This window comes from Ursus americanus, chromosome X (assembly GCF_024610735.1).
Source record: "Ursus americanus isolate L20-20 chromosome X, mUrsAme1.1.p, whole genome shotgun sequence".
Taxonomy (NCBI): Eukaryota; Metazoa; Chordata; class Mammalia; order Carnivora; family Ursidae; genus Ursus; species Ursus americanus.
In genome coordinates this window covers 103,904,303-103,930,267 of record NC_142164.1, presented here as the reverse complement: position 1 = coordinate 103,930,267, position 25,965 = coordinate 103,904,303, and the positions used below count along the sequence as shown (strand labels likewise).

Below are 25,965 nucleotides of genomic sequence, written 5' to 3'. Positions count from 1 at the left end.
TAAACTGCCACGACATATTTACCTTTCAACATAAAAGTACATACACTCATTCTAACAGTCATCTTTTCCAAACTGTTCCGGTTCCCCTTGTTTGTTTGCCTTTTTGTTTGTTTTGCTTTTTTCCCCGGAGTCTTCGAGAACTAGCTAGTACTTCTGCTCAGTCCAGTCTGTCACAGTATTTAACTAGGTTTCAGGACACAGACCTGGAAGCTGTTTGATGCATGCCGTGATGGCAAGGTGATGAGACAAGAGTTTGTTGGCTTGTCCAGAAAGTTTCTGTCTTGAGTACTGTGTGCCTGCACAGTGCTGGGAGGAGGGATGTAACAAAGAATAGGTCTCAAAGAGCTGAAAGAAGATGTCCTTATGACATGGCAAGTGATGAGAGACAAGTCCCCATATAGGGGACCAGGAAGGACCTCATCTGCTTTTCCAGGGCAGGCTTCCTGGAGGAGGTGATGCATGAGCCAGGTCCATCACTCCTCATAAGTTCTAACTCCTGGAGGGGAGGGCTGGGGACCAGGAATTGACTGCTCACTCGGCAGACCTTTCCAACACAGCCCACTTCTTACGGCTCCTGGCCTGGAGCTGTTTCTCCCTCAAGGAGACGACGGGGCTCTAAAGAGTGCCCTGCAGATCCTCCCTGACTCACATCAAGTAAGGCACGGCAGAATGCCGTGATAGCAAACCTTGCCATCGCGCCTCCCACAAAAAGACACGTGCTGCTTCTCACAAAGAATGAAACCCTCATATCAAGAGACAGGGAGTTGCTCTATGACAAGAACACCGCTAGTCTGCCAGGAAGAATATGGGATTTCCAGGTATTAAAGAAAAACCATCATGTGTTTCATGAATAGGAACCCATGGGCGAAAGTGCACACTTCTGACTGAGGTGGGGAGAGGTTCCACCATTTACTAAGAACCTGTGATGTGCTCTTCTGCCAGGTGCTCTCTCTCCATTGTCTCATTCAGAACTCACCGACACTTCTAGATAGAAATGCCTTTCTGATGATGAGGAAACAGGCTCAAGAAAGGGAATCTGCTCAAGGTTATCAGGTAATCACTAACTTAGTTCGCTGTGAACACAAGTCTGTATGACCCCAATGTAAGGTTCTTTCTAGCATGCCAGCCTGCCTCTGGAGCTCTTCTTTCTGGAAGTCTTTCCAGTCACTCTCAATTGTCTTGATTTAGATCTTCTCCTACAAATCAATAAGGAAAAGACAAAACAACCCACTACCCAAAGGGGCAAAAGGCTGGAACAGGCCCTCTGGAAAAGAGGACAGCCACAGGGTTCATGTGCTTGTGCAAAGGGGTTTTGCTTCCAGCATTGTGGAAACACAAATCAAAACCAAAATAAGATACTGGTACACATTCGCCAGAATGATGAAAATTTCAAAGACTGGTAATACAAAGCGTTGCTAAGGATATGGGGCAACTAGGACTTTGACCCATTGCTGGTGGGAATGTAAAATGGTACAATCACTTTGGAAAACTTTAAATACATGCTTACTTGCTGGCCTCCAAATTCCACTCCTGGATCTGCCCACCCAGTGGTATCCTGAGGCAGGCACCCCCCCTCCTGGCACCTGAGAGCAGGTCTGGCATATCTCTTCCTAACTCACATCCCCTAGGGAGCTTGAAATTGGCCATCAGAGCTATTTTTGTTACAGAATTTACTGTAAAGCACGTAGCAACACGTATATACCTAAAAGAAATGACCGTGTATGTCCACCAAAGGATTTGCACAAGAATGTTCACAGCAGTGTTATTTATAAAAACCCCAAACTGGAAACAACCCAAAAGGTCCTCCAACAGGAAAGAACAGTAAATTCTGGTATCCTTCAGGCAATGAAATACTACACAGCAAAAAGAAATAACAAAGTACTGATAAACACGACACGGATGAATCTCACGAGCTGTGGGTTGAGTGAAAGGCGGCAGGTGTAAAACAGTACCTACAGCACGGTTGCATTTCTCAGACGCTCAGGAATAAGCAAAGCTAATCAATGTTGCTAGAAATCAGAATAATTTTGCCCTGGGGTTGGTGGGGGTATCGACCACGAGGGGAAATGAGGGAGCCTCCCGGGGGCTGTAGTTGTCCCACCTGGATCTGAGCAGTTCCTATATATGTATGTATGTATGTACGTATAAAATTCATTGAGCCGTGTGCTCAAGATTTGTATACTTTACTATATAAATGTTATACCCCAATAATGAAGAGTATACACACACACATTCTCTTCAGTGATCCTGCTAATAAGGCGGAAGAGTTAGACTACCATTCCAGCGATGGTGAGGAACGACAAGAAAGATGGCCTGAATTTTGGCAGACAAGTCGGCTCAGTTTTCCTGACATCCGACACACTGCCATCGTGGAGCCTTTCCACACCTGTACCGGCAGCGGGGCCGACGCATGAAGAATCTGCCTCCACCAGCACGTACTCCCCAGGCACATCACTGCCTGGGAAGGAATCCAGTGAACACATCAGCTGTCTCGCCCACACACCGACCGCCATAACAGCAGAAATCCAGAAATGTAAAGATAGGGACTCTCATCCAACTTGGGCAATATTCCAGCATTTGCTGTCAACAGAGAACACCGAAGCCTGAGACCTTACCTGCTGACATACTCCAGAAGGATGCAAAGAAGCTGCTGTGTCTCTTGAGTGGGTTTTTTTTTCAAATAAAGTAAAAGTCAAAGAAATGCCTGCTTCCTTTATCATCAGCAAGAAGAAAGATGAGAGATCATGTCATCTCACAGTTCTCTGTTCCCAGCAGTATGCAGGCCTAAGCCCTTCTTGAGGAATTATGGTGCCTTCTTGTCATCAGTATACCCTGGACCCAACATGTGATTAGCTTTACACTTGAATGAAAAGACTGGACTATATCCCAAATGAGAGAGAAGTGCAGCGGATAGCATCGGCCATCTATATTCATGAACTTTTCAGAGCCACGTGAGAAATATTTGTTGCATACCTACTGTATGCAAGTTGGCATCATCCCCAAAAATGTGTCCAGCATCAAAAGACTGAGTATGAACAGGAACTCAAAAGAACCTAACTCTATTCCCTAAGGGTTGTTTTATTTTGACATAACCATATTTGGTTTTGAGAGGTTGTTGGGTGGGGGGGCTCTAAATACTTCTTATTTTTTTAAGTTCTGATTAAGTTCCAGTATAGTTAACATACAGTGTAGTATTAGTTTCAGGTGCACAATATAGCAATTCAACACTTCTGTACATCACCGGGTGCTCATCACGACAAGTGCATCCCTTAATCCAAATCTCCTGTTTCACCCAACCCACCCACCCACCTCCCCTCTGGCAACCATCAGTTTGTTCTCTAGAGTTAAGAGTCTTTTTTTTTTGACATAACCATATTTGAATACACAGGAAATGAGCAGTTGGCTTTAGAATGCTTTAGTGTTTTGTGAACAGTAGGAAACTCTAATTCCAGAGGCTTTGACCATTGTTAGACATTATCTTATTTTGGGTTCCCACAGAAGCTGACCTTGAAACAACAAATCAAGTAAAGGCAGTTTGTTTGGGAGGGGAAGGGCAACCAGAAGTGGGGTGGGGGACAGGGCAGCAAGACAGAAAGGGGAAGGAGCCTAACAGGGTGTGTGATCAGGCTGGCCATGGCTGGAAGCAAATGGAGCACACCCCCACTGGGGAAGCTCTGGGAACCAATTTAAAACACACTCACCCATGAATAGTCCCACCCATGGGGAGGGAAACTGGGCATTTCCATGCCAACTCCCATCTGTCATTGGTTGAAGTCTGTTCCCAGGGGGTGTTAATGCCCCAGAACTTCTGGTTTGCCAAGCAGATGGCAAAGTGGGCTCTCTGACAAAGAAGCATGGGTGCTGGCATTTGCAGTCGGGCAGGTGTGCTCTCAAGAGGTAAGCACTAGAGGATACGAGTAGGATGCCAAGTGCATCTGCTACAGAGGAACTTGAAGCAATTGGCCAAGAACTTCTGTACTTGTGTGGTCTATTACTGCAGTTTAGAAGCATACATACAGAAAAGTACAAGGCCACACATCAGCTAGATCTGCACATTAATAAATCCACAATTGATAGATGACACATTAAGACCAAACCTAGGAAATGCAGCTCGAATGTTTAATCAGTACCATGGATCTAAACATTGTCATCAAATTTGAGTACCTCGCTTACTCCCTGGGCTAATCCGTCCAGATCTCTAAAAAGGTAGAGACGTCAATGTTCTGCCTCCTTCATGCCAATATGTACACTGTGGTTCAGACCTTCTTTCCCATCTCCCTGCCTCTGCTCTCCAGCCTTCCCAGGCTGTCTACCACACTGCAGAGAGAGTAATCTGCCCACAGTTCTGATCATCTCATCCTCTGCTTGAAACTCTTCATTGATTCCCAGTTGCCTACAGGACAAAGTCTGTCTCTCAAGTTTAGCAGACAAGGCCCTGTGTGATTTGGACGTTGTTTGCCTCCAGCTCTCCTGTGTTCTCCCACCAGCCTGAACCACTTCTGTTTCCCGACATCCATTTTGTGCCTCTCAGCCTTTGCTCATAGTGTCGCCACCAGTTCCATACCCTCATGCCAACCCTCTGTCTGTGGTTAATTTCTCCTCATTCTTCAGGTGCTAATTTGTAAGTCACTTCCTCCAAGAAGTCTTTCCTGGTATCTGCAAGGCTGCCATAGATGTCCTTTCCCACTTCTCCCATCTTAGAACTCTATGCAAATCTTGTAGTTGCCTTGTTGTTTTCTGTATCTCTCAGAGTTTGAATGCTCTGTGAAGGCAGAGCCCTACCTGTCTTGTTCACACAGCCTGATGTAAGATTTACTAAGAGCTACTAAGAAATATTCCTTGAATGGGTGAATAGGAAGATCTCCCCCCATCTGGCCCCATTTCCTCTCCAACTCTGTATTTCACCGTGCCCTTCCCACTGCTACACACGTGCTGTGCGCATGCACCTGTACACACACACACACACCAACACATTAGTCTCCCTTTAGCCCCATTATACCCTTTCGCTACTTCTATCATGGAACTATAACACTTTACTTCATTTTGTGGTTTCCATGTGCTAACCAATTCTGAGACTCTGCCTGAAGTCCTGCTAGATTCTTTAGTTTCTTCAGGGTAAAACTGTCTTGATGTTCTTTATCTTCCCAGGGCTTCTATTAATATCCAACATAGTGTAGACGCTTGATACATGTTGAGTAAATGGTTAGTTGCTATAATTGGTGATGAACTGGAAAAGACTTTTTCCCAACAAAGCAAAAATGCTCTGGCCTCCCACCTTTGCCCATCTGAGACCCATCACAGACTTTACATGTGTGAGCCTTGAAAAATGTAATCAGCCAAATCTGTGAGCCATTGCCAACATTAATGCAAGGCAGAATCACCCAGAGTGACATCTTTGCACACAAAAGCAATCTTTGCTCCTGGCTGGGTGAAGCCACGTCACTGAGAAAACCGAGTGGAAGCGATCTGTCAATTCCAGCAGGGCTGGTGTGCCTAGGGCAGGTAGATGGAATATTCTGAGGACACTATAGATGCACTCCACCTCTGCATTAGAGAGCAGAACTGGGCTACATGAGAGCTGAATTCTGCAAAACATCAGAGCCTTACCATGGAAGGAAGTTGCAATGGTGGGAGGGTAGGAAGTAGAGACGGAAGTAGTTTTCCCAGATTCCTTTCCTGGAGGACTGTCTGATGACGGGTTAGTATCACCTATAGTAAAAGTCTAGGTTCCATCAGCAGGGATGGGTCTGCAAACCAAAGGACTGCCATCTCATGCCCACTGGGAGGCATAAATGGATGAAGTGACATCAGTGCTCACATACTCTGAGATACTCATAGATAAGGAGAGTATCCTGCTTTGCTTGTGATGGTTCCATCATGCCTAGTGTTTCTGTGAAATTAACAGTGCCCTCCTGCACTCTCAAAAGTGTTCCAGTCTGGATGATAAATTATATGATCACCCTACCCACTGACAACATTAACATGGGGGGTGGGCAGAATCTTCAAATAGACATGACATTGGATGTAGGTACATGAGAGTTTTTATACTAGTCTCTAAACTTTTCTGTATTTAAAAAGAATTCCCCTCCAAAAACAGAAATCCAACAAATACACAATAAAAATTCAAACTACTCTATAATTAAGTATAATACATAATTATTTCAGTACCCAATCTCCTACCTAAAGTGCTTCTCTGCTCTTATATTTAGATTATAGTCTAACCATATCCATTTATCTAATGAGATCAGCCATTTATGTCTGCAGTGTGTAAGCGACAGGACTAAATTCAATGTCATCTGTTTATTTAAGATGGAAATGATATGCATGTAGCACAGTAGCCTTTGGGTACAAATGAAGTATCATTCAATGTCACCAGAGAAAATATAAATCAGCAAGAAGGAACAAACACAGAAAGTTCAGTCAGTACTTTGTTGGGCTTCCTGTCTGTGCCAGGGATACAAGATGCAGTGAAACACTCCTTGCCCTCACGGAGCATATATATTCTGGTGTTAAACAGCCTTGTGGGAGTGGTGATTCCCACATCCTGCAGTATCACCAATTTCAGCCTAGTGTTTTGCAATAAATTCCCAAATTGCTAGCCCTTTCCACTAGTACGTTCTGTAAAGTACTTTTTTCTCTTTTTCCTTCTGTGTATGCATGGGGCGGGAAGTGGGCAGTCACACAGGAAACATGCAAGACAGAAAGGATGTTATTTGGACTGATGAAAGTCTCGTCTCTTCACACATCTGTCTTCTTCATCTTCAGCCAGTCATACATGCCTGTCATTTTAGTAACAAGGTTGTGGCTTCTCCCTGAGGTTTCTGTTGTAAATAGCCGGCATTGGCTGGGCCTCAGTGTTCAGTACTTGAGTCTTGCTGCTTCTGCTAGGCTGCTTTATCATGTTCAGCCTCTTGACCTTGCTACATCACCACCCCTTTCAATTCGTAACTGCTGCTAAACATCTCCCACTGTGGCTAGACTGTGCTGAAGCCTAATACCCAACCATAGGTTCCTCAATATCCCAATCACCAAGGCACAGAGCTTAGGGTGTGAAGTCTTTACTCTGCCAAAGGAACTCCCATGAGGGGACAATGTTCCAAGCCCAGGATTTAAACGTGGGCTGATTCACATCCTAAATATGAGACTAGGGGCAAGTTATTTAAGCTCCTTGTGGCTCAGTTTCCCCACCTGCAAATGTGGATGTACCATCTACCTCCCTGAGTTGCCACGAGGATTAAATGAGGTAACAGATGCAGTGTTCTCTGCACAAAACCCAGCAAGTAGTAGGCTCTTCAAACCTTTTAGTTTCCTCCTTTTGCCTCTGCCACAGTTCCCTGCCTGGTCTGATGTGCGTGGTAATCGAAACAGGCAGCTCACCTGGGAAAGGTGGGATGGTGTCAGGCTGGAGCTGATCCTGGAATTAGGGAGTGCCAGCTTTTAAACACATACAGCCCAGCTGTTCTCTTCAAATCTGTGTATTGATGCATGCATCTACCCCTCAGTCTCTCAGTGAAGATGTGAGCAAAAATATGTCACCTTTACATCTCACTGAATATGCTTTTCAAGAACAACTGAGAAACAGTTGTTCAGTTAGAGGGAAAAAAAACATGGGGGACAAGGCAAAACAGAGGATAGAAATGGGGCATTTTGTTTTTGCTAACAAACCTATACTGGGTACCACTCATGTGTCAGAGATGATATTGAGAAGTTCATATTCAGTTTCTCATTTATCCTCCAGCAATCCTACTAGATAGTACCCCTCATAGTTCCTCTAGGCCCCACTTTATAGATGAGGAAACGGAGGCACAGAGAGCTGTTACAACTTATTGTCCAGGATCACACAATTACCAAGTGCCCAAGCCAAATTAGGCCAGCAATGTTAGCACTTCCCAGAAGGGTCAAGGCCCGGACAAGGTGAATCACAGACACCATCACAGCCTTGACTGTCTGCTCCGTCAGGCCCCTGCAGATCCGGAAAAGAAGGGCAGTGGCTGGGTCACTCCTGTGATTCTTAAGGGCAGTAGTTTTGTTAGAGAAGCTTGATAACAAAACCGCAAAAAAAAAAAATTATTTCCAGTGGAAAAAAATGCAGTATCAGGTAATACACTCGTTTATGAACTACATCACATGCTCAGCCTCGGAAAGCTCACAGTCCATCATTCAGGAGTGCCATTACCATGTCATTAGGTGGAACTTTTTTCTTGTTTCTTCTTTTATCAGCCATAATTTACACTGTTCTCAAACTCAGTGCTCATGAGAAACTTAGTAAATCATTGGAAGGAAAAAAAATTGCCAAAGAGTTCATCTGATAGAGACACTTTTTCATGATTTTGTAGATTTAACATCATGATTATTTGCAGTTTCAAATATTTCAGGGATGTGGGTTCTATGGTGCTCTACATTCTTTTCTCTCAAGCCGAAACTGCTACAAGTGTGAATTGCAGCTGCACACAGAGGCTCATTGTACAGCATTGTTTGGATGTGTGAGATCTTTCCCAGCCCAGAACTCTTGTCTTTTTCCTAAAAGCCTGTCCTGGTACCACCAAACTATACCTTGGAAACCAAATAAGATTGTCTGGTGCTCCAACGAGGGGATCCCTGGTTCTGTCAGAACCCTTGGAAAGGAAGAGGGGCCAAGAGGGGGGAAACAACTGAAGGTCAGTTAGGTGAACTACATAAAATTGTCAACACCGAACCACTTTGTTACCTACACTATGGCAATTTCATATGGCTTAATCCAATAATAAAGGCCAGGGCAGACACCTTTTCTATCTTCCCACACTTGATCCTCCTAATGACCCTATGACCCCACTTTACAAATAATGAAATGGAATTAAATGCCTAAAGTCATTGTCTTAGTTTGGGTTCCTCCAAAAGTTGACCCAGAGTCAAGGACTCAATACGAGGAGTCTCTCTGGAAGACAATCCCAGGAAGCTCTGGTCAGAGAATGGCAACATACAACAGGGAAGAAAAGCAGTAAGTTATAGGGCCCCTGTCAAGCTAGTTACCCTCAGGGCAACAGTAGCCTAATCCTGCCGGGAAACTCCAGGAACCAGTGGGGAACACATGCAATGGAGTCATCCCACCTCAGGGACAGGGAGCTGGAGTATTTATACACAAACTGTTTTTAGTCATAGCTCCAGGCTGCTTGGGACTAAGATAGTATGTTAATGCCCTAGTATTCCTGCATCAGGCTGGAAGGAGGGCCAGTGTGCACCAAAGTCGTGAGAAGACAGGGACAGGGCCCAGCCGTGTCTGCTATGGCCCCATAGGTACCACCAACAGAGGCAGGATTTGCACTTGTGGCATTCTGACCTCATAACCCATGTCCTTCCCACTAAAGCACAAGATACTGTCAAAATCCAGGAAAGATCAGGGCCCGCAGGACGATCAGGAGTCAACTCTAGGTCCTCTGTGGACGGCTGTAAGACACTTACCAGGAAAAACAGCACCCTGTGCTTGCCCGCTGCAGGAGAACTGCGGTCAGCTTTGCATAGCCCTCTAGAGTTTACAAAATGCACGCACTCTATCACTCCATTTGACCTGCCTCAAGCCCCACAACACAGACTAAAATCCAGTCACTCACAAGAGTATTATATTCACATGTCCACTCCATAACTACTGAGCATAGGTGGGAGGAACCGTTCTAGGTAGCAAAGATGTAGAAGGAGACCCAGTAGACAGACCCACCGGCATGTGGGTTCTAGTGGGGGCAGCAGAATGAAGAAACAGAGAGATGTGTAATGCCACGTCATATCACAGTTTGTGCCATGAAAACCTTGACGTGAGAAAAAATGATGGTGATGACGAGGGATACTGTTTTTTTTAAAAATGGGGGGTGAGGTCAAGGAAGCCGATTACTTCTGAGCAGGGAAGTAAAAGAAGCGAGGCTGTGTGGAGGAAGGGCACGCCAAGCAGAATTAAGAGAGAGGCCATGTGACTAGGGCATGGGGAGATACGAGCCCCAAGATGTCAGCAAGGACAGTGTACCATCTTGTTGGCCACTGTCAGGACTTAGGTATTGGTTCTCAGTGCCGTGAGGAACCACTGGAGGGTTTAGAGCAGGGAAGTGGCAGGATACATGTTCTTGAAGGCTCATTTTTTAAAAAAAAAAATCTAACTCATGTGATCAGCAAGACACAAAACAAGGATTTAAATTCAAGTCTTTTGACTCCTGATCCAGTGCTCTTCCCACTCAGGTGCACGGTCATTTTCCAGACCTGGATGTCCTCAGTACTCTGTTTTTCCTGTCCCTTGAAGAGTTATTTGTGCTCTCCTGACCAAATCCTAAAACTGTTGTTGTATATTCCCCAGGCATATGGCTCTTTGGGACTTCTCTTTGCCTCTTGGCCAATCAGCTTTAACATTCTCCCACTCCTGAGAGCATCCTGTGCTCTTAGAGATACTTAGCAAAACTCATGACCCACAAACTTGCTCACCCGGAGCTTAATCCTGACCAGGAAAGTCAAGTGAGGACAATGGGATTAAAAGATAACCACTTTAATGAGAAAGTTGAACATAACACTTTTCCAGGGGTCTTCATGCTGTCAAGGAATTTTTTAAATTAAGACTGCATGAAAATTTTCCCCAGACTATGGAAATAGAGGTTACCAGACCTCTGCCTCACCACATTGTCTTTTCCTCCAGACCAACATGGAACTGGGCCAAAGTTGCAAGGAGATATTATACTTGCCTTTTCCTTCATCATTACTGTTTTTTGTTTCTAAAATCTCAGATTTATTTGCTTCAGATTGAAAGCTGCATTGCTTTTTCAGCCAAGGCTGTAAAGACAAACAGCCTGTTTGGGGAATTACAATGTGGGGCTCTCTTGCCTGCTTTTTAGTGTCAACATCAGCAACAAGAGTGTTTACCCCCTGGTGGTAAAGCAAGGAGAACAACAGACACATCCAACTCTCCCAGAGGTCCACGACACTGCAGTATTGATAGAGGTACCCATTTGTCATTTGACACTAGAGCAGGTCAGGCCGACACTGGGCACACATGTGTAGAAGAAGCGTGTAGACAGATAGTCACTTGTTTGGCTACATCCACAGCTTAAATTTGGTGTCCTCCAAACATGTAATGTTTCAAAGGCAGAATGATATTTCTGTTCACTTATTAAGGGATGACTAACTTGCTTTTGGCTGCACTACAAATGAATCACAGTAACAATCCCCAACTTGCGACTTCTGGTGTTCTGATGTAATGCATTTCTATTAAAAGAAGAGGAAAGAGAGTGGGTGAGAGTGAGATCATGCAAAGACAGAACATAACACCAAGGGAGCTAGCGTAATTGATGAACTGCTGAGACCAGGTCCATCCACTTCAAGGTGTTTTCTCGTGTCCTGGGTGAGGATCCCTTGCCAGTCAGTTCTTACCCATTTACAGTCGCAGGATATAGACCCAGATTAAGATGTGGAATTTGGAGGGATTCAACGAAGAAAAGATTTCACTTGGGGGTGAAAACCAGATATTCCTTGAAAGCATTTTTAAAGCAATTTTGATTTAGCGTCACTTTGAAGGTGATTACTTGGGGACAAATGACGTAAGTTAGAAAAGCTAACTAAATACCTCCCTCTTTAAAGTGTTTTAATGGGGGTGCCCGGCTGGCTGGCTCAGCAGATAGAGCAGCAGACTCTTGATCTCCGGGCTGTAAGTTTAAGTTCCACGTTGGGTGTAGAGATTCCTTAAAAATACAGTCTTTAAAAAAATTGTTGTTTTAATGAGTGCAGCCTATCTGTGACAGGCAGAAGGAGGTGGTAGGAAGGCGAGGCAAAGAAAGGAAGACAGCTGATAAAGGTGGGTCATCAGACTGATTCTCCCTAGGGAGCTGGGGACCCTCACCTCCTGCCAGTCTCTCCTCACAGGTGAGGTTGCTGGGGACAGCTTGATGCTGCTCCCAGAGCCCGTTAATTGCCCTGCCTGGCAGAGTGGCCTTCTGGCCTTGACTCTCCCCCTTTTCAATAAAAAACAAATACAAAGAGGAGCTGAAAGGTATTGTAGAAGATCCTGTGGACCCACAGGTATTTTTCCTATGTTAATCACCACTCAGGAGCAGACACTTCCTTCCTCCCAGATCCCTTCTGTACTCTCTACAAGGTGCCCCTGCTGTCTTCTGAGGAAGATCTGAGTGTGCCAAGGAGAGGCAGAGAGGAAATTAGACTCTGGCCTGTCGTGACCGGCAGCCCACACTGGCTTTGTCCCAGGCTCTGGCAGAAGGGGATTAGAAGAGCCAGTGCCTCCCCAGAACGGGAAATCACTCAGAGAAGGGAGTCTTTTTTTTTTTTTTTTTTTTTTTAGTAAACCTATTTTCCCTACCCTGTGGTTTTCTTTCTGGGTTTCATCTACTATCAGATCTGTTATTGACCTAAAAAGAACTTCAATGTGTTGGAAAAGCATACTTCAAGCAGCTATAATAAATCTCAAATTGATATTTATGAAGTTTACTTTCTCTCACCCTGCATCTGATCGTACAGTATGCGGATGTCATTCATCTTAGAATTATGTCGTGTTAGAACCAAAAGGGTCTGTCTGTAAAGATTAGCTAAACCAACCACCTGTTTTTTACTGATAAATCTGCGACCTGAAGGAATGACATTCCTAGGGTCTCTGACACTCCCACGGAAGCAGCAGAAGCAGCAGAAGCCAGACTTGAAGCCAAAACTTCTCATTACTGGATTTCATTGTGTCCCACAGCCTTTCTTGTTGGTAAGCCTGTCTATGAAAAGTTTTATTTGGCAACTACAGAGGCTGGGTGGAGAAAAAGAAAAGTCAGTAAGCTCCAAGCCCATCCCCTTCACTACCTGTTAATATTGCCACGTAATGCTGCCATCTACAGATGAGGTTTGGCTCTTAGGATTATGTCTAGTCTCTCTTAATGGGCCCCAGATCCCCCAAGTATGGCCATCCCACAGCTCAGTCACAGCCACAGCCAGTCACATGAACCGGTCGAGCTGACAGCACTTCACCCCTCCCCAAATCCTCTTAGTCTTCAGTCAAAGTTGTGCTGGTCTTGGGCCACACATCCTGCTGCCCTCAAGATCCTACCTCCGCCCTTCACTCACTGGGTCAGTGCAGGTGAGCTACTGATATCCTTGGGGCCTCAATTGCTCCAGCTATAAAATGAGGATAATCATTTAATCGTTTCCATTGAGTCATACTAAATAAATGTTTAAAATTGTAAAGAAAGTACTTAGCAGACTAGTTACTATTACTATCATCATTCTTAACCTGAGGGGTGATGAGAGCAAAGAAACTAACAATTGAAATGGTATGTTCAGAGCCCGGGAATGAATCTCAATTAACATTCAGTTCTGGCCTCTTTGGCAGCAAATACAGAATAGAAAATATTGTGATCAGGATTGACATTGGATTGGGCTTTCCTACTACAAAGTGCTTGGCATTGTCTACTGTTAGAATATTCCCTTTGTTTTGAATCTTGTATCTCTTCTGTGATTTGAAGAGTATTTACTGAATGTGTGTTGAGTGAATAATACATAGTTATGGAAACATGGATTATGTGTTGATTCACATGACAGATTCAGACTATATTAAGGGTCAGGACTATTACTTTGTGTCACTTTCCCTTTTCCATTTTCCTGAGGGTCTCTTACGAAGCTCAGTAATAAGCTTGTGTGGCTGGAGGTTGTCCATTTCGTGGACGGAGGTGTCTTAGTCATGATTTCACTATCATGCTTTGATGTTTTCCTGACTTGCTTTCCCTTTCTGGCCCCAAGAGAAAACATTAATTTAAAGGCAAAGATGAAGTCACCATAAACTAACCTGTCATCATTTTCACCTTCCTTTCCCAGTGCAGAAATTTAAAGTAAGTATACAGGAAAAAAAAAAGAGAGCATAGATTCAATCTCTGGCTTCCTTTTTCCCCTGGGAATATATCTAAGAACACCTACTAATGTGTCTGCTGTTCTAAGTGAGGCTCCCTTAGGAAAAGTAAATCAAGGCATTCTAAAACCCTACACAGGGTGATATCCAGGTAGCAAGTGCAGTGTACCTGCTGATGGCCATGCAGACGGCCAAGAGTACATTATATGTGTACTTGATACACAGTCACAAGAACCAGAGGTCAGAACTGTGGAGTTTCAGTTCTTCTCCATGCCTCTTATTATCCTCTCACCATTAATCCCACAGTAGAATCCCACAGACACCTCCTGCCAGGTGGGTGGCCTCAGCCAACACCTCCTCTCTGGATGCTTTGTCACTCAGCAGCTCCCTGCCACTCAGAAGCAAGAGTGACACATGCTCTACCCACCTCTCCATTGGAAATTCAAAGAAGCTGGATCTCATGGCAGCTCTGGTGCTGAGAATAAAGAAACGTTCCTTCTCAAACTTCACTAAGGTCTCCTTTCCCAAGTCTCCCTCCCATGATCTGGTGGTACAAGAGTTAACAGAGTGTCTGCTTTAGTCAGTCTATGGTCCCAGGGATCAGAGCAGCAGATCTGCAGAGTTGGCAGATCACTAAATAGTCGCCTTAGAGAATGGATGGAAAATATCCCCCTGCTATAACTGGGTTCAGCCCTGTGGCTTAACACCATCTTATTTGGCAATCTTTTTCTCTTGACATATTTAGTAATCACTCTAAGGGAGATTTATTAGACTGTTCATAGGAACAAACAATACACTAAATATTACACATATGCATGCTTTCAATACCACTCCTTTTCTAGCCTATTCTGAATCTTTCCCCAAAGTCTTTCTTTCAACACTTATCAAAACTTTCTCTTGTCTTTAAATTCCTCTCAGTTCTTCTCTCCCCTAAAATAACTTTATATTTGCGATTTTTTTGTAGTTATAAGTTCTTTTAATCAAAATTCACTGGGCCATACTTAGAGAAGAATGGATAAAAAGACACACTCAAAGTTTAAAATCATTGGAGACATTTTGCTCATCATTAATCCCAAAGCACCAAAGCAAAAATTTAGCATATGGTAAGAGTTTTGTGAAAATAATCTCTTAGGTATCTCTGGGTGATCGAGTGTGTGTGTGTGTGTGTAGGAAAGAATTCAAAATTATTTCAGCCAAACATAATATGGTGAAGTGTTTCCTGAACCTGAGGGTGCACTGAGAATTAGGATTAACAACTCCTGCTCTGTGCTAACTAAAGGACTTTGACAGCTGGTACCCCTCCGACATTTTCAAAAAGCATAATAAATATCCCACTCATCCTGGCACATGCACAGCAAACTGTCTTCACAAATAATCTATCTAGAGCAGATTTAAGAGAAAATACATCAGGGTCATGGAGACGCTCAGAAGGTTATGAGTTACAATGGCACAGTCATGGTGTGGCAATTGGATGTTAAACGTTATTCCCTTTACATATGAAATGTTTTTCTTCATTCATCAGATACACAGTGGCTACCTCTGCTCCTGTGAGAGCCCACTCAGGTGCCAAGCACAGGCACACTCATTTACTTCACACTCAATTACATGTCTACCACTGGCCTCATGTTGCAGACTGGGCACATTTTACAGAGAAAAGGCCTTATTTTCTCACCGTAGACTGTAGAGTACATATGCTTCTACATATCGGAACTTGAGCACTTGGGGTTTTTAGGCCACCTTAGCACGTGGGCAGAGCAAGCACCAATTTACCATTAGTTACTAGCAAGAACTTTGATTCAACTACCAGCATCGTTAACCTAGAGGTCTGTGGTCAGGGCCTAGGAGCACAAGCTCCAGAGCCAGGCTGCCTGGGATAACCTAGCTCTCTCTTTTACTATGTGTGTGACCTTGGCAAGCAACCATGTCTCAGTTTCCTCATCTGTAAAATGAGCCTAGTACTTGTATCTACATCATAGTTTCTTGTAAGGGTGAAATAGGTTAATCTGCATAAAAGGCCTAGAACTGTGCCTGGCATATGGTAGGACCTGTTAAATGATCACTTGTATTCCCAGTGTCCACTTTGATCACCGGGGTATAGAGTTTGGACATGGCAAATCTGACTTGGGGTGAGGTGTTTAGAATAAATCCCACTGTGCTCCTTTAGCATGACCCAGCCAGACTCTTGCAGTTATGTCTTCCTTCCCATACAAGCAGACGAGGGAAGCCAGAGAATATGAGTCCCTCAAGGTGAGCCTCTTGTCTTTTATGGCACCAAGTGACTGAATTGAATGGGGAAGTCATTTAGGGGCCCTAGAAATTGGCAGGAGGGGATGCGCCTCCACATGACATGTACCTTAGTTCACTTGGTACATTACATCTTCAAGATGGTGGTTGTGTGTGAGACTTTCAGACATTTATAAACCAACTGAGTCACAAATAAAGAAGAGAACATGTGGAAATATGCTGGTGCTTTAACCCAGCACTTCTCAAACCATGCCTTTATCAGAATCCTCTGGGGAGCTTGTGAAAACCCAGATTTCTGGGCCCCACTCCAGAGATTTCTGATTTACCAGGTCTGAGGTAGAGCCTGAAAATTTTCATCTCTGACAAGTTCCCAGGTGGTGCTGATGCTAGTTTTGCATCCTTACTACCTATTTCTATCGTAAGGTTATAACATTTCATTTGAACTCTTTAGCTTGGAGATGACACAAGTGACTCCGTCACCCCAAAAGGAGATATTTGAATCCACAGAGCTAATGTCATGCATTGATGTCTTGTTTTGGGTAATAAACTGACTTTCATTTTTTTCTCCCATAGTTGCATGCTGCTGTGACCAGGATCCAGGTTCCAAGGCCTGGTTTTAATTACACGTTCGCCCACATATGTATCCTGAATAATGATAAGACTTGCATCGTGGATGACATAGTGCATGTTCTGGAGGAGCTAAAGAATGCTCGGGCCACCAACCGGACCAATTTTGCTATCACATACCCAATCACTCACTTAAAGGACGGGAGGGCAGTGTACAACGGACACCAGCTTGGAGGCGTCACTGTGCACAGCAAGGACCGGGTAAAATCCGCAGAGGCCGTCCAGCTCACCTACTACCTGCAGTCAATCAACAGTCTCAATGACATGGTGGCTGAGAGGTGGGAGTCCAGCTTCTGCGACACTGTCCGACTGTTTCAGAAATCCAACAGCAAAGTCAAAATGTACCCTTACACGTCCTCCTCACTGAGGGAAGATTTCCAGAAGACCAGCCGTGTATCGGAACGTTACCTGGTCACCAGCCTGATCCTGGTGGTCACCATGGCCATCCTGTGCTGCTCTATGCAGGACTGCGTCCGCAGCAAACCCTGGCTGGGCCTGCTCGGGTTGGTGACCATAACCCTGGCCACTCTCACCGCGGCCGGGATCATCAATCTTACTGGTGGGAAATACAATTCCACCTTCCTGGGAGTCCCTTTCGTCATGCTAGGTAATTACTGCCCTTCATTTTTTTTATTTCCTCCTGCTGCTGGTGGTGACTGGGTTCCTAAACGGCAAGGAGTAGCCATCCAACAACTTTGTTTCCTTAATCGTGTCTTCCTTTTGCCTAAAAGTCCTGGGACCAGTTCTATAATGTGCTGGCCATTGGCAAGGGGCAAACTTATTTGGTAAATGTGCCAGAAGTCCCAAGCCCTGGGTCCTAGCCCTGGTTCTCCAGTAAGTAGCGGTGTGGCATTTAGCAGATGTTAATCTCTTCTGGTGCCCCAGTGTCTTAGGTGGGGCTTCCCCAGAAGCAGACCCTGAGACAAGGATTTAGATATAAGTCATTAATTTGGGAGGTGAGCCCAGGAAGCCCCAGCGTGAGAGTGAGAACATGAGTCAGGGAAGGAAGAAAATTCAGGCTATGTTAATGGACAGGTTACTGTTTTAGGCTCTGGTGGCTCAATCCCACTGGGGACCTTTGGGAAACTTAACAGAACACACCTCAGAGAGATCCTCCTTGAGGGGTGAGGAAGCTGCAAGCTGGGCCATGTACCCAGAAACCCTGTGTATGATTCATTAACGACTCTCCCCGGGGAAGACTGAGCACATTCCTGCAGCCCCAGAAATCCTCCAGGTGGATGGTATTTGTCATGAGAAGCCTTCCACGAGCTCCGGAATAGTGAATAGGAGGGCACATGGGTTGGGCTCTGACAGGGTCTGCTACCCTCCGTTTCCCCACCCTATGGATGGAATGGATGTGAGTATCACAAAAAGGGACATGATAAATGTACAAGAACTTTGAAAGCAACAAGTGAGAAATAAATAAGAAGGTATCTTTTTTCCTGTCCTTGCTATAAACTCATCATTTAAAATGATGCTGTAAGAATCCCAGTATATTCTCTCTTAGGGGCTGCAAGAATTTCCTGATAGAGATAATGGTGAAAACAAAGCCAGAGTGGTTATAATACAACATCAGTTGCTCTGTTCATCTGGTATGGAAGATGGCATACCCAGCAAGCCTGATGGCAGGGTTCCTGTGGGCCGAGTGTTCCAGGGGCTTCCTTCTCTCCTTCTCCCTTTTCTGTGGCCACTTCTCATCAATTCCTTTAGCAAAATTAAAATGTCATTTGGAATCAGATACTGACATGACTAATGAAGTGGCATTTTTCACTGAATGAGGAAGAACTATGACTGAGTTTATTAGAATGCCTAATGCCCTGTTGGGGGGTAGCAAAAGGAAAGAAAAGAATTTACTCAGGAGATCTCAGCTGCCTTTCAGTTAAATGATAAGCAGGGTGGCAGTGCTGCAAGGTCGCGGAATGACATGCTGCCCTCCATGCTCTGAGGCCTGTGGGAGTGCGGACCTGGGCAATAAAAACATATATGGTAGCTCCTGGGAAAGGGGGCCCTGCGGAGACCAAGCAAGTCACACATTCACCAGGTCACTTTGCTCATCGCTGCCAAACACAACAGAGAAGGGGGCTGCCATACTTCCTCCTGAATTCAGTCCGTTAAGAAGGCAGCATAACTTGCCTCTTGAACCCCAAGAATATGATGTGCACCGATGGTGGGCTCCACGGCAGTTCCTGGAAGACTCAGTGCAACTGGGTAGTAGCTTCCATGGAGGCTTGAGTCAAGGTTTCTTGAAATGAAGATGTTTTGCCCATGATTAGTCCCATGCTTGGGTTTTATTTTTTAACTTTTCATTTTAAAAATGTAGTGGTTTTTGTTGTCATTGTTTTTGTGGGAGGAAGAAAAAACAGGAATATGGAAGGAGTGGGGAACTGAAGGGAGACAGTGGGTTTTTAAGATCAAGAAGAAAGAATGTCAGAACTAGAAAAAGGACTACTGGCGCAGGTTTGATGACACTCCGTGAGCCCAAATTATGGTATAGTATTTAAAGCTTCCTAAAAACTAACTGCGCTAAGTAAAATAAAACTTCAATATTTAGAGCTTCTTAAAATGATTTTTAAGTAAAACAACATAGCAATAGTCAAAACTTAACATTAACCTCACAAAAAAAAATCAATTCACCAAGTAAAATGAAATGGAACATTTGAAACTTCTCTAAATTAATTTTATTAAGTAAACCAATTTATGATATTTAAGATTTCTTAAACCTTTTTTATACTTCCTAATGAAGTTTTAAACATCATAAATCAAAGTCAGCACAAAAAGGAATATACCAGCTAGGATCGGTGCAAGGAAGGATGTAAGAGATTGGACACTGTTACCCGAGAAGTGGCCTTAGAAAACAAATCCAGAAATAGTAGCGCTGCAACTCCACAGAGACCGAAGATCACTGAACTTGACGTCAGAGTTCAATTCAGAAAAATCTGGCGTTTGTGGTGAAAGAGACCAAGCACCGCAGGTACCCAATACTCCCTTGTTTGCAACTTGTGAGGAAAGTTAATGCATTGATTTGGTGGCAGTTTTCCCTGCTGACAATCAGAATGTAACCTTTCTGTGCATTTTCAGCCCAAAGAGATCTCAAATTACTTAGTCACAACATGAAAGGAAGCTGTGCATTTTAGTAGCTAGGGCCCATCTGCAATAAATACTTCACACCATGTAATGGGTGCTTAATATGCTCATAAAGCCAATAGTGCCTGGATTTAGGATGGTCACCCTCCTGTGTTTCACAGATAAACTCTTTGTTTTCAGAATTTGATTATAAAATGAAATATAGGCAAGAGCATGTTCATAAATGTTGCATTTAGGGCCCATGTTTAATTCTGGATTTTTGATGACCAGTCTCAAAACACCAATAAATATTTCAAATGACCAGGAAGAAATGCAGTGCTAAGGGTTCTGCACTATGAGTCAATAAACTGTCCAGTTTTAAAATTTGCCTGTCTATAACATAAAATGGCTATGCCTAAACTAAGATTTAAGCAAAACCTCTTGATTTTCCATGTTATATAAATACAATATCAAATAAAAATTTCAAACTATATGGCCTCATTTAAAAGGAAAAGTATCTTAGAAAAAAGACTCTAATACAGATATTTCCTTGGCCAATAACAGGTCTATACTGTGGTAAACATCATATTTAAAATTCAGCAAACTAAACATTCTCAGTGTGATGCCGGTCACATAAGGCCAGATCCAGCCAAATGCCAAAATGGCAGTAGATTTAGAATGGAAAATTTTAAGACCACGTGTGTCAAGCAGTATTAACCTGACAAAATTCCAGAATAGGAAAGAATTTGGATAAACTCTGAGAGTTCGCCATAATGGGATGTGACTGTGTGTTTCTAGCCAAGACGATACGTGACATCTCTGGCAATAAGAATATATCCTACACAGATGAATCATTTTGGCAATGATGTAAGCATAGATACATCATGATTTAGAATGTTTTTAATCAGTGTCATGCATATTAGACAATCCCACTTCTGCCAAAACCCCTGTCCATATGAGTCAGATCAGTTTATTTAGAGCTGAAATCCTTAAAGGTCTACCGCATTATAAATGCCCATTGACATTTTTTAGTTACTATAAACTTGGAGAAGAGTTTATCTCCTCCATACCCATTACACATAAAGTACTACCCTTTCTTTCCAAACTATATTAATATCAGGTACTGAAGTACTTGAACTGCCATTTATAAACATAGGACACTCATCATTTTAATCCGTTATGGAACTTCCTTTAAAGGATGAGGATTTACACCATTGTCCTCCAGTTGGCTATGATTTAAGAAATTGGCAAAGACTGTGCATGCAAGCTCTCTTTACAGGCTTATAATTTCCACAGCTTTCCTGGTCAGACACAAATCAGGAAGGGAATGGAATGCTGGAGAATATAGAAGGGAACAGAAGGCTGGAACGCTTGTGGCTTCATGTACATTCTGACCAGCTGAAAGGGGAGAACTGAAGTTGTAGTGAAAGAGAGTTTAGTTTGTATGCGGTAATCTAATTTATAAGGGTTGCTTTGCATTTATCAAGATACAAGAGCCATGGAAATCAGATGAGACAAAAAAAAATTCTTCAAGAAAAATATTCTTCAAGCCCTTTCACAACACAGAGTGATAACTACTATACAATCAGAGTGAGCTACTAGGGATTCACAGCCCTTTCAAATGTTTGGGACTTTTGAGAAGGTCAGTGCCACATCCGGGGTGCCCTCTTCCTTCTGAATTCTCAAATTGAAGGGTGGGAAAGGAAGAAAGGATGTAATTAAGTGCTAGGAGGAGAATAATAGCAGGGGCGTTTGGTTCCTTTCAGGTATATTCTAAGATTATCTGTATTTAGCAGAAACCAGAAGATCAGGTTCAGTTTTCCAAGAATTTGTTCTCATTTGATGCCACCTGGAATATGATGCAGTATACGGAGCTCAGGCTTTAAAGTGGTGAAAGTTCTTGTGCAGGACATTTAGTTCTGAAAAATCAGAACTTTTAATTATTTTTGCTCTAAACTCAAGCAAACGCGAAAGGTTTTGCCTTCCAGTTGAGTATTCTGGTATATTTCTTTCTCTCTTTTTTAAGTAACCCCTGTGCACAATGTGGAGCTCGAAACTCAGGACCCCCAGATCAAGAGTCACATGCTCTACTAACTGAGCCAGCCAGGCGCCCCATTCTGGTATATTTCTAAAGTCATGGGACACATGGGGTGGGGAAATCAGCCAGATAAAAATAAAGTTCAAACCATAGGAAATTGCCAGTAGTCAACTATTTTTGACCTATTGGTACCAATTGGTACCAATATCCAGCCATTTTGGAACTACAAAGCAGTAATTTCTTATGGTTCAACCTAATACATTACTGTAGAAGTCCATTATTTGCAACAATATGACAGTCTACACGATGGAGTAGAATGTTGTGGAAATACTCTGCTTAGATATAAATCACTAATTGACTCAGTAATTTGTGGAGAAAAAAACCCCGGTTGATAAGGGTTTTAGTGTTCTCAGTTTTGTTTACATCTGATTTAAAACAAGACAGTAATTCCATACAATATTTTCAAAAATTTTTCCCTGGATATCTTTTTTGTAATGACTGATGGTCATTTGGGGACTAATTTATAAGGATATTATGCAATCTAGTTTTGTGGGTAGTTCTCACCCTTTTATTATGCCACCAATCATATTCCAGTAAGGGGTGGGTGGGGAGAAATAGGTCTGCAGGGATGGAACAAAACATGTTTTATTGTTCTATTCTTAACTGTAAAGGAGGACAAGAACAGGACTGAGGGGGCAGGTCCAGGAATGCAGAGATCAAGTAAGGCAGAGGAATGCAGTGACACTTCCTCTTTGACCTGGTCTCCTGGTATACTCTGGGTGGTCTAGCCCCACCTAGTCTAGGGAGAGGGAGAAAGGCAGATTTTACAAAGGTCAGGTGGCAGAAGGCAACATCAGGACACTGAGCTGGTAAAAACAGACTGTGAAGAATAATACCTAGTTTAGTGTTGCATTTGGACCAGCATCTCAGAAAGTCACTGCTAGGATCAGATAGTAGTGACCAAACGGGTCTATAGGAGCTCACAATGCAAGCAGATACATGGTCATTGTCAAGGAAATCCTGCATTTCACCTAGGCTACTTCAGCAGCCAAGAACCAAAATGTAGATGGAACATAAGAGAGGGATTCCAGCCTCTTCTCTGCATTGATGGTGTAGTAGCACTAGCATTTCTCTTCCTCACCAGTAAAATAACTTTCAAATCAGCCTATTTATTGTGTGTGTGTGTGTGTTGTGTGGGTGCATAGTATATATCACATCAGTATATTATATGTCATGTAATATGATATATTATGCAGTAAGTTCACATGCATATATATTTCATGTGTTTATAACATTATATAGTATATATCGTTTGAATATTTGAATATACATACTATATATTCTCCTATTATATAGATATATTCACACATTTTACATGTAAATATATAAAATATGGATATGACATGTATGAAATATATTTATATATTACATATGTCTCCTACATGTAAAGATATTACACAATGACCGTAGCATATACTGTGGGCCCCATTTACAGACACCAATTTTATATAGTGCACACACACAGTATCTAAATACCTTTCTTTCAACAAGGAAGAGCTATTAGCATATTCATTTCTCGGACTCTTATTTGCAGCTCTCTAATGAAGGAAAAGCATTTCTCAGATTACAATCCAATGCTGTGATTAGAATTGCCACACTGTGACAAGTCTCTGGTAGAAAGCATACGATGTGTATTTGCCCTGATGTGTGCATCATTCTTAACTTAAGCAGCGTGCACCTTCCTTTACTCTCGCTCTTAACTGTGACACAAAACAGGCTGTGATAAACCAAACAATTCAGCATAGAACGTAAATGTTTATAACTGGCAAAGTGTAAATGTAACCCAATTAATGAACTTCTCCCTGAAAATAGATATTACTCAACCCAACATTCACATAGACTTAAATTTCTTCTCAAAAAAACCAAAAATCATGAATTTATGTGGATGTCATTGAAAGAAAAGCATTTTATGAACATGAGCTACTTAGTGAAGCTCATCTAAGAGTAAAATATGTTTTAAGCAGATTTTGCTCATGCATTCATTATACTCTGGATCTTCTAGAAGAATGTAGTAATTTTATTTCCACATAAGAAATTTGGCATTGCCGAGGCATGCTATAAATGGCTTCACTATCTCCTGATATTAAATGGGTTTGCATTGCCATTGAAACTAAAAGATCATCCATCAGCAAGCCATCCCATTTCACCTCCTCATCTCCTTAGCTACTCCTTGTGTTCTGGAACTCCAGATGAGGAAATCCTGCTAGTACGGGAAGGATGAAAATGTGAGTAGTGCCCAAAGGCATCAGCCTCTGTGCTATGTCTGTGTGCGCCAGGGAAGGCAGGAGAATCTGAGCCTGGAGAAAAATCTGCCTTACAGAATCCAGATACACAAAATAGATCAATTTGCTTGTGATTATTCATTGACAAAATAAATAAACAAATCACCCAGACTGCCTCTGATAGCAAAACCATTAAATACATTGAAAATATGATTCGTTTTATGAACAGCTTTCTAGAAGCACATCTACTGGGTAAAGTTGAGTTAACTCTCAACTATTCGTTGGTGGATTCCTGCAATAGTGGATTATAAACAACCCTGAAGGCTTTGGTCAGGCCCCAGAAAGGGGTCTGGGTGAGGGTGAGATTTAATCTGTGAGTGTTCCTGAGCCTCACCCTAAGTGACTGCAGGATTAGCCAGTTGAGGTTTTTCCACCATTAGTGCTATTTATCACTTGTGCTGCTTTTTCTCTTCATGGCTCCAAAGCCTGAAAGTCATGGCACATACAGATACAAAATCACTTGGAAAAGAAGAAAAATTATTAGCCTAGATCCTCTAGTATTTGATTTTACTAGATGACAGTCCCAAAGTCTACTGCTAATAAAACATAAATTGCACTCCTGGTACAAACTGTATCTGAATATTGGTGAAGAGCTCTACTGCCCTTATCCCAGGACCTGGCTAAAAGCCCCCACTGCTTCAGAGTGTTCACTCATGAATAATTAGAACATGGGCCTGTACATGCGTCCTGACACGTACTGACACCCGCGGAACTATACAGACATGCAGTGTACCAAAATAGAAACAAACATCTTGCATGTGCTTTTAAAAGACAAGTGAATACTTTAAAAGCTTCTTTATCTTAAGAATTTGATAGAATCAATATGTGGTGTTTAACAGTTCCCTTTGGCAACTCTTCAGCCTTAAACACTGTGACTGTAAGAGAGGGAATGCCGTGGGATATTGATCGGTTTCTGGCGTGCTCACCACGATAGTCTTTACTTCCAGGTCTTGGGCTACGGACCTGCATTGTGATGTTGACCCCTGGCTCCTATAACCACCACAGGGCCTCTGGTCACCAAAGGCCAAGTCTGTTTGGAACTTCAGGTTTGGGTAGCTCCCTGTGTGAGTGCTACTACAAGGGAGTGCTCATAAACAGGCTTGCAACACTGGAGATGGATAATGGTCCCTTGCTGAAATGATGCTTTGCACCGATGACATACGCCCCTTGGTCAGATTTAATAGAGAGGCTTACAGAGTTCCGACATCATAGAGAAATTTAAAAACTAGAGTGCAAAGAAGACAGCAATATTTTTGCTTTTCAAGCACCATTTAAAAATAGGGGAAATGACAGCCAAACCTCTGAAAATTATCTTCATCTACATCTGTGAGATTTGGCCTCAGAGTCCTGCTGGTTGGACCCCAGCCCCAAAGCTAAGAGGGTGATAGATGACGGTGACACTAAAGAAGGGAGGCACATGCTGAAAGGAAAGTGGAGAGGAATGGAACCTACCAAAACCTTTCTTCCCTTCCTTTCCTTGATTTCGCTGGCCTGTTTCTGAAGTGGCTACAAAAGATAAGGCCAAGGCTGGCTGGAGGAAAAACTGCAAAGGATTTAGTAGTCTCTGTGAAATCCACCTACCTATAATTTCCTCTTCACTGCCTTCCCATCTCCAGCCTCTGTCCCACCGTCCCCCCCCCAGACCGAAGAGAAGCTGCTTCAATATACCACTGTCCCAGAGGGGTCTGCATTTATAAGAACACCCTCAAAGGCCAAAACCAAAGGGAATTTGGCTATAATTATGGGCAAAGTAGGCATTCTGGGGGGTTGCAGGAGCAGGCTGGGTATTCCTCACGTCCTAGGGCTCC

At 43.1% G+C, this 25,965-nt stretch overlaps 1 protein-coding gene across 1 annotated transcript in view; it reads left to right on the top strand.

Annotated features, from left to right (window-relative positions):
• The window catches only part of PTCHD1 (patched domain containing 1), a 55,653-nt gene that overhangs the window by 19,738 nt on the left and 9,950 nt on the right, over window positions 1-25,965 (top strand). The window contains exon 2 of the mRNA XM_045805007.2: window positions 16,661-17,321. Coding sequence (XP_045660963.2) covers window positions 16,661-17,321 — 661 coding nt within the window. The remainder of the gene's footprint in view (window positions 1-16,660; window positions 17,322-25,965) is intronic.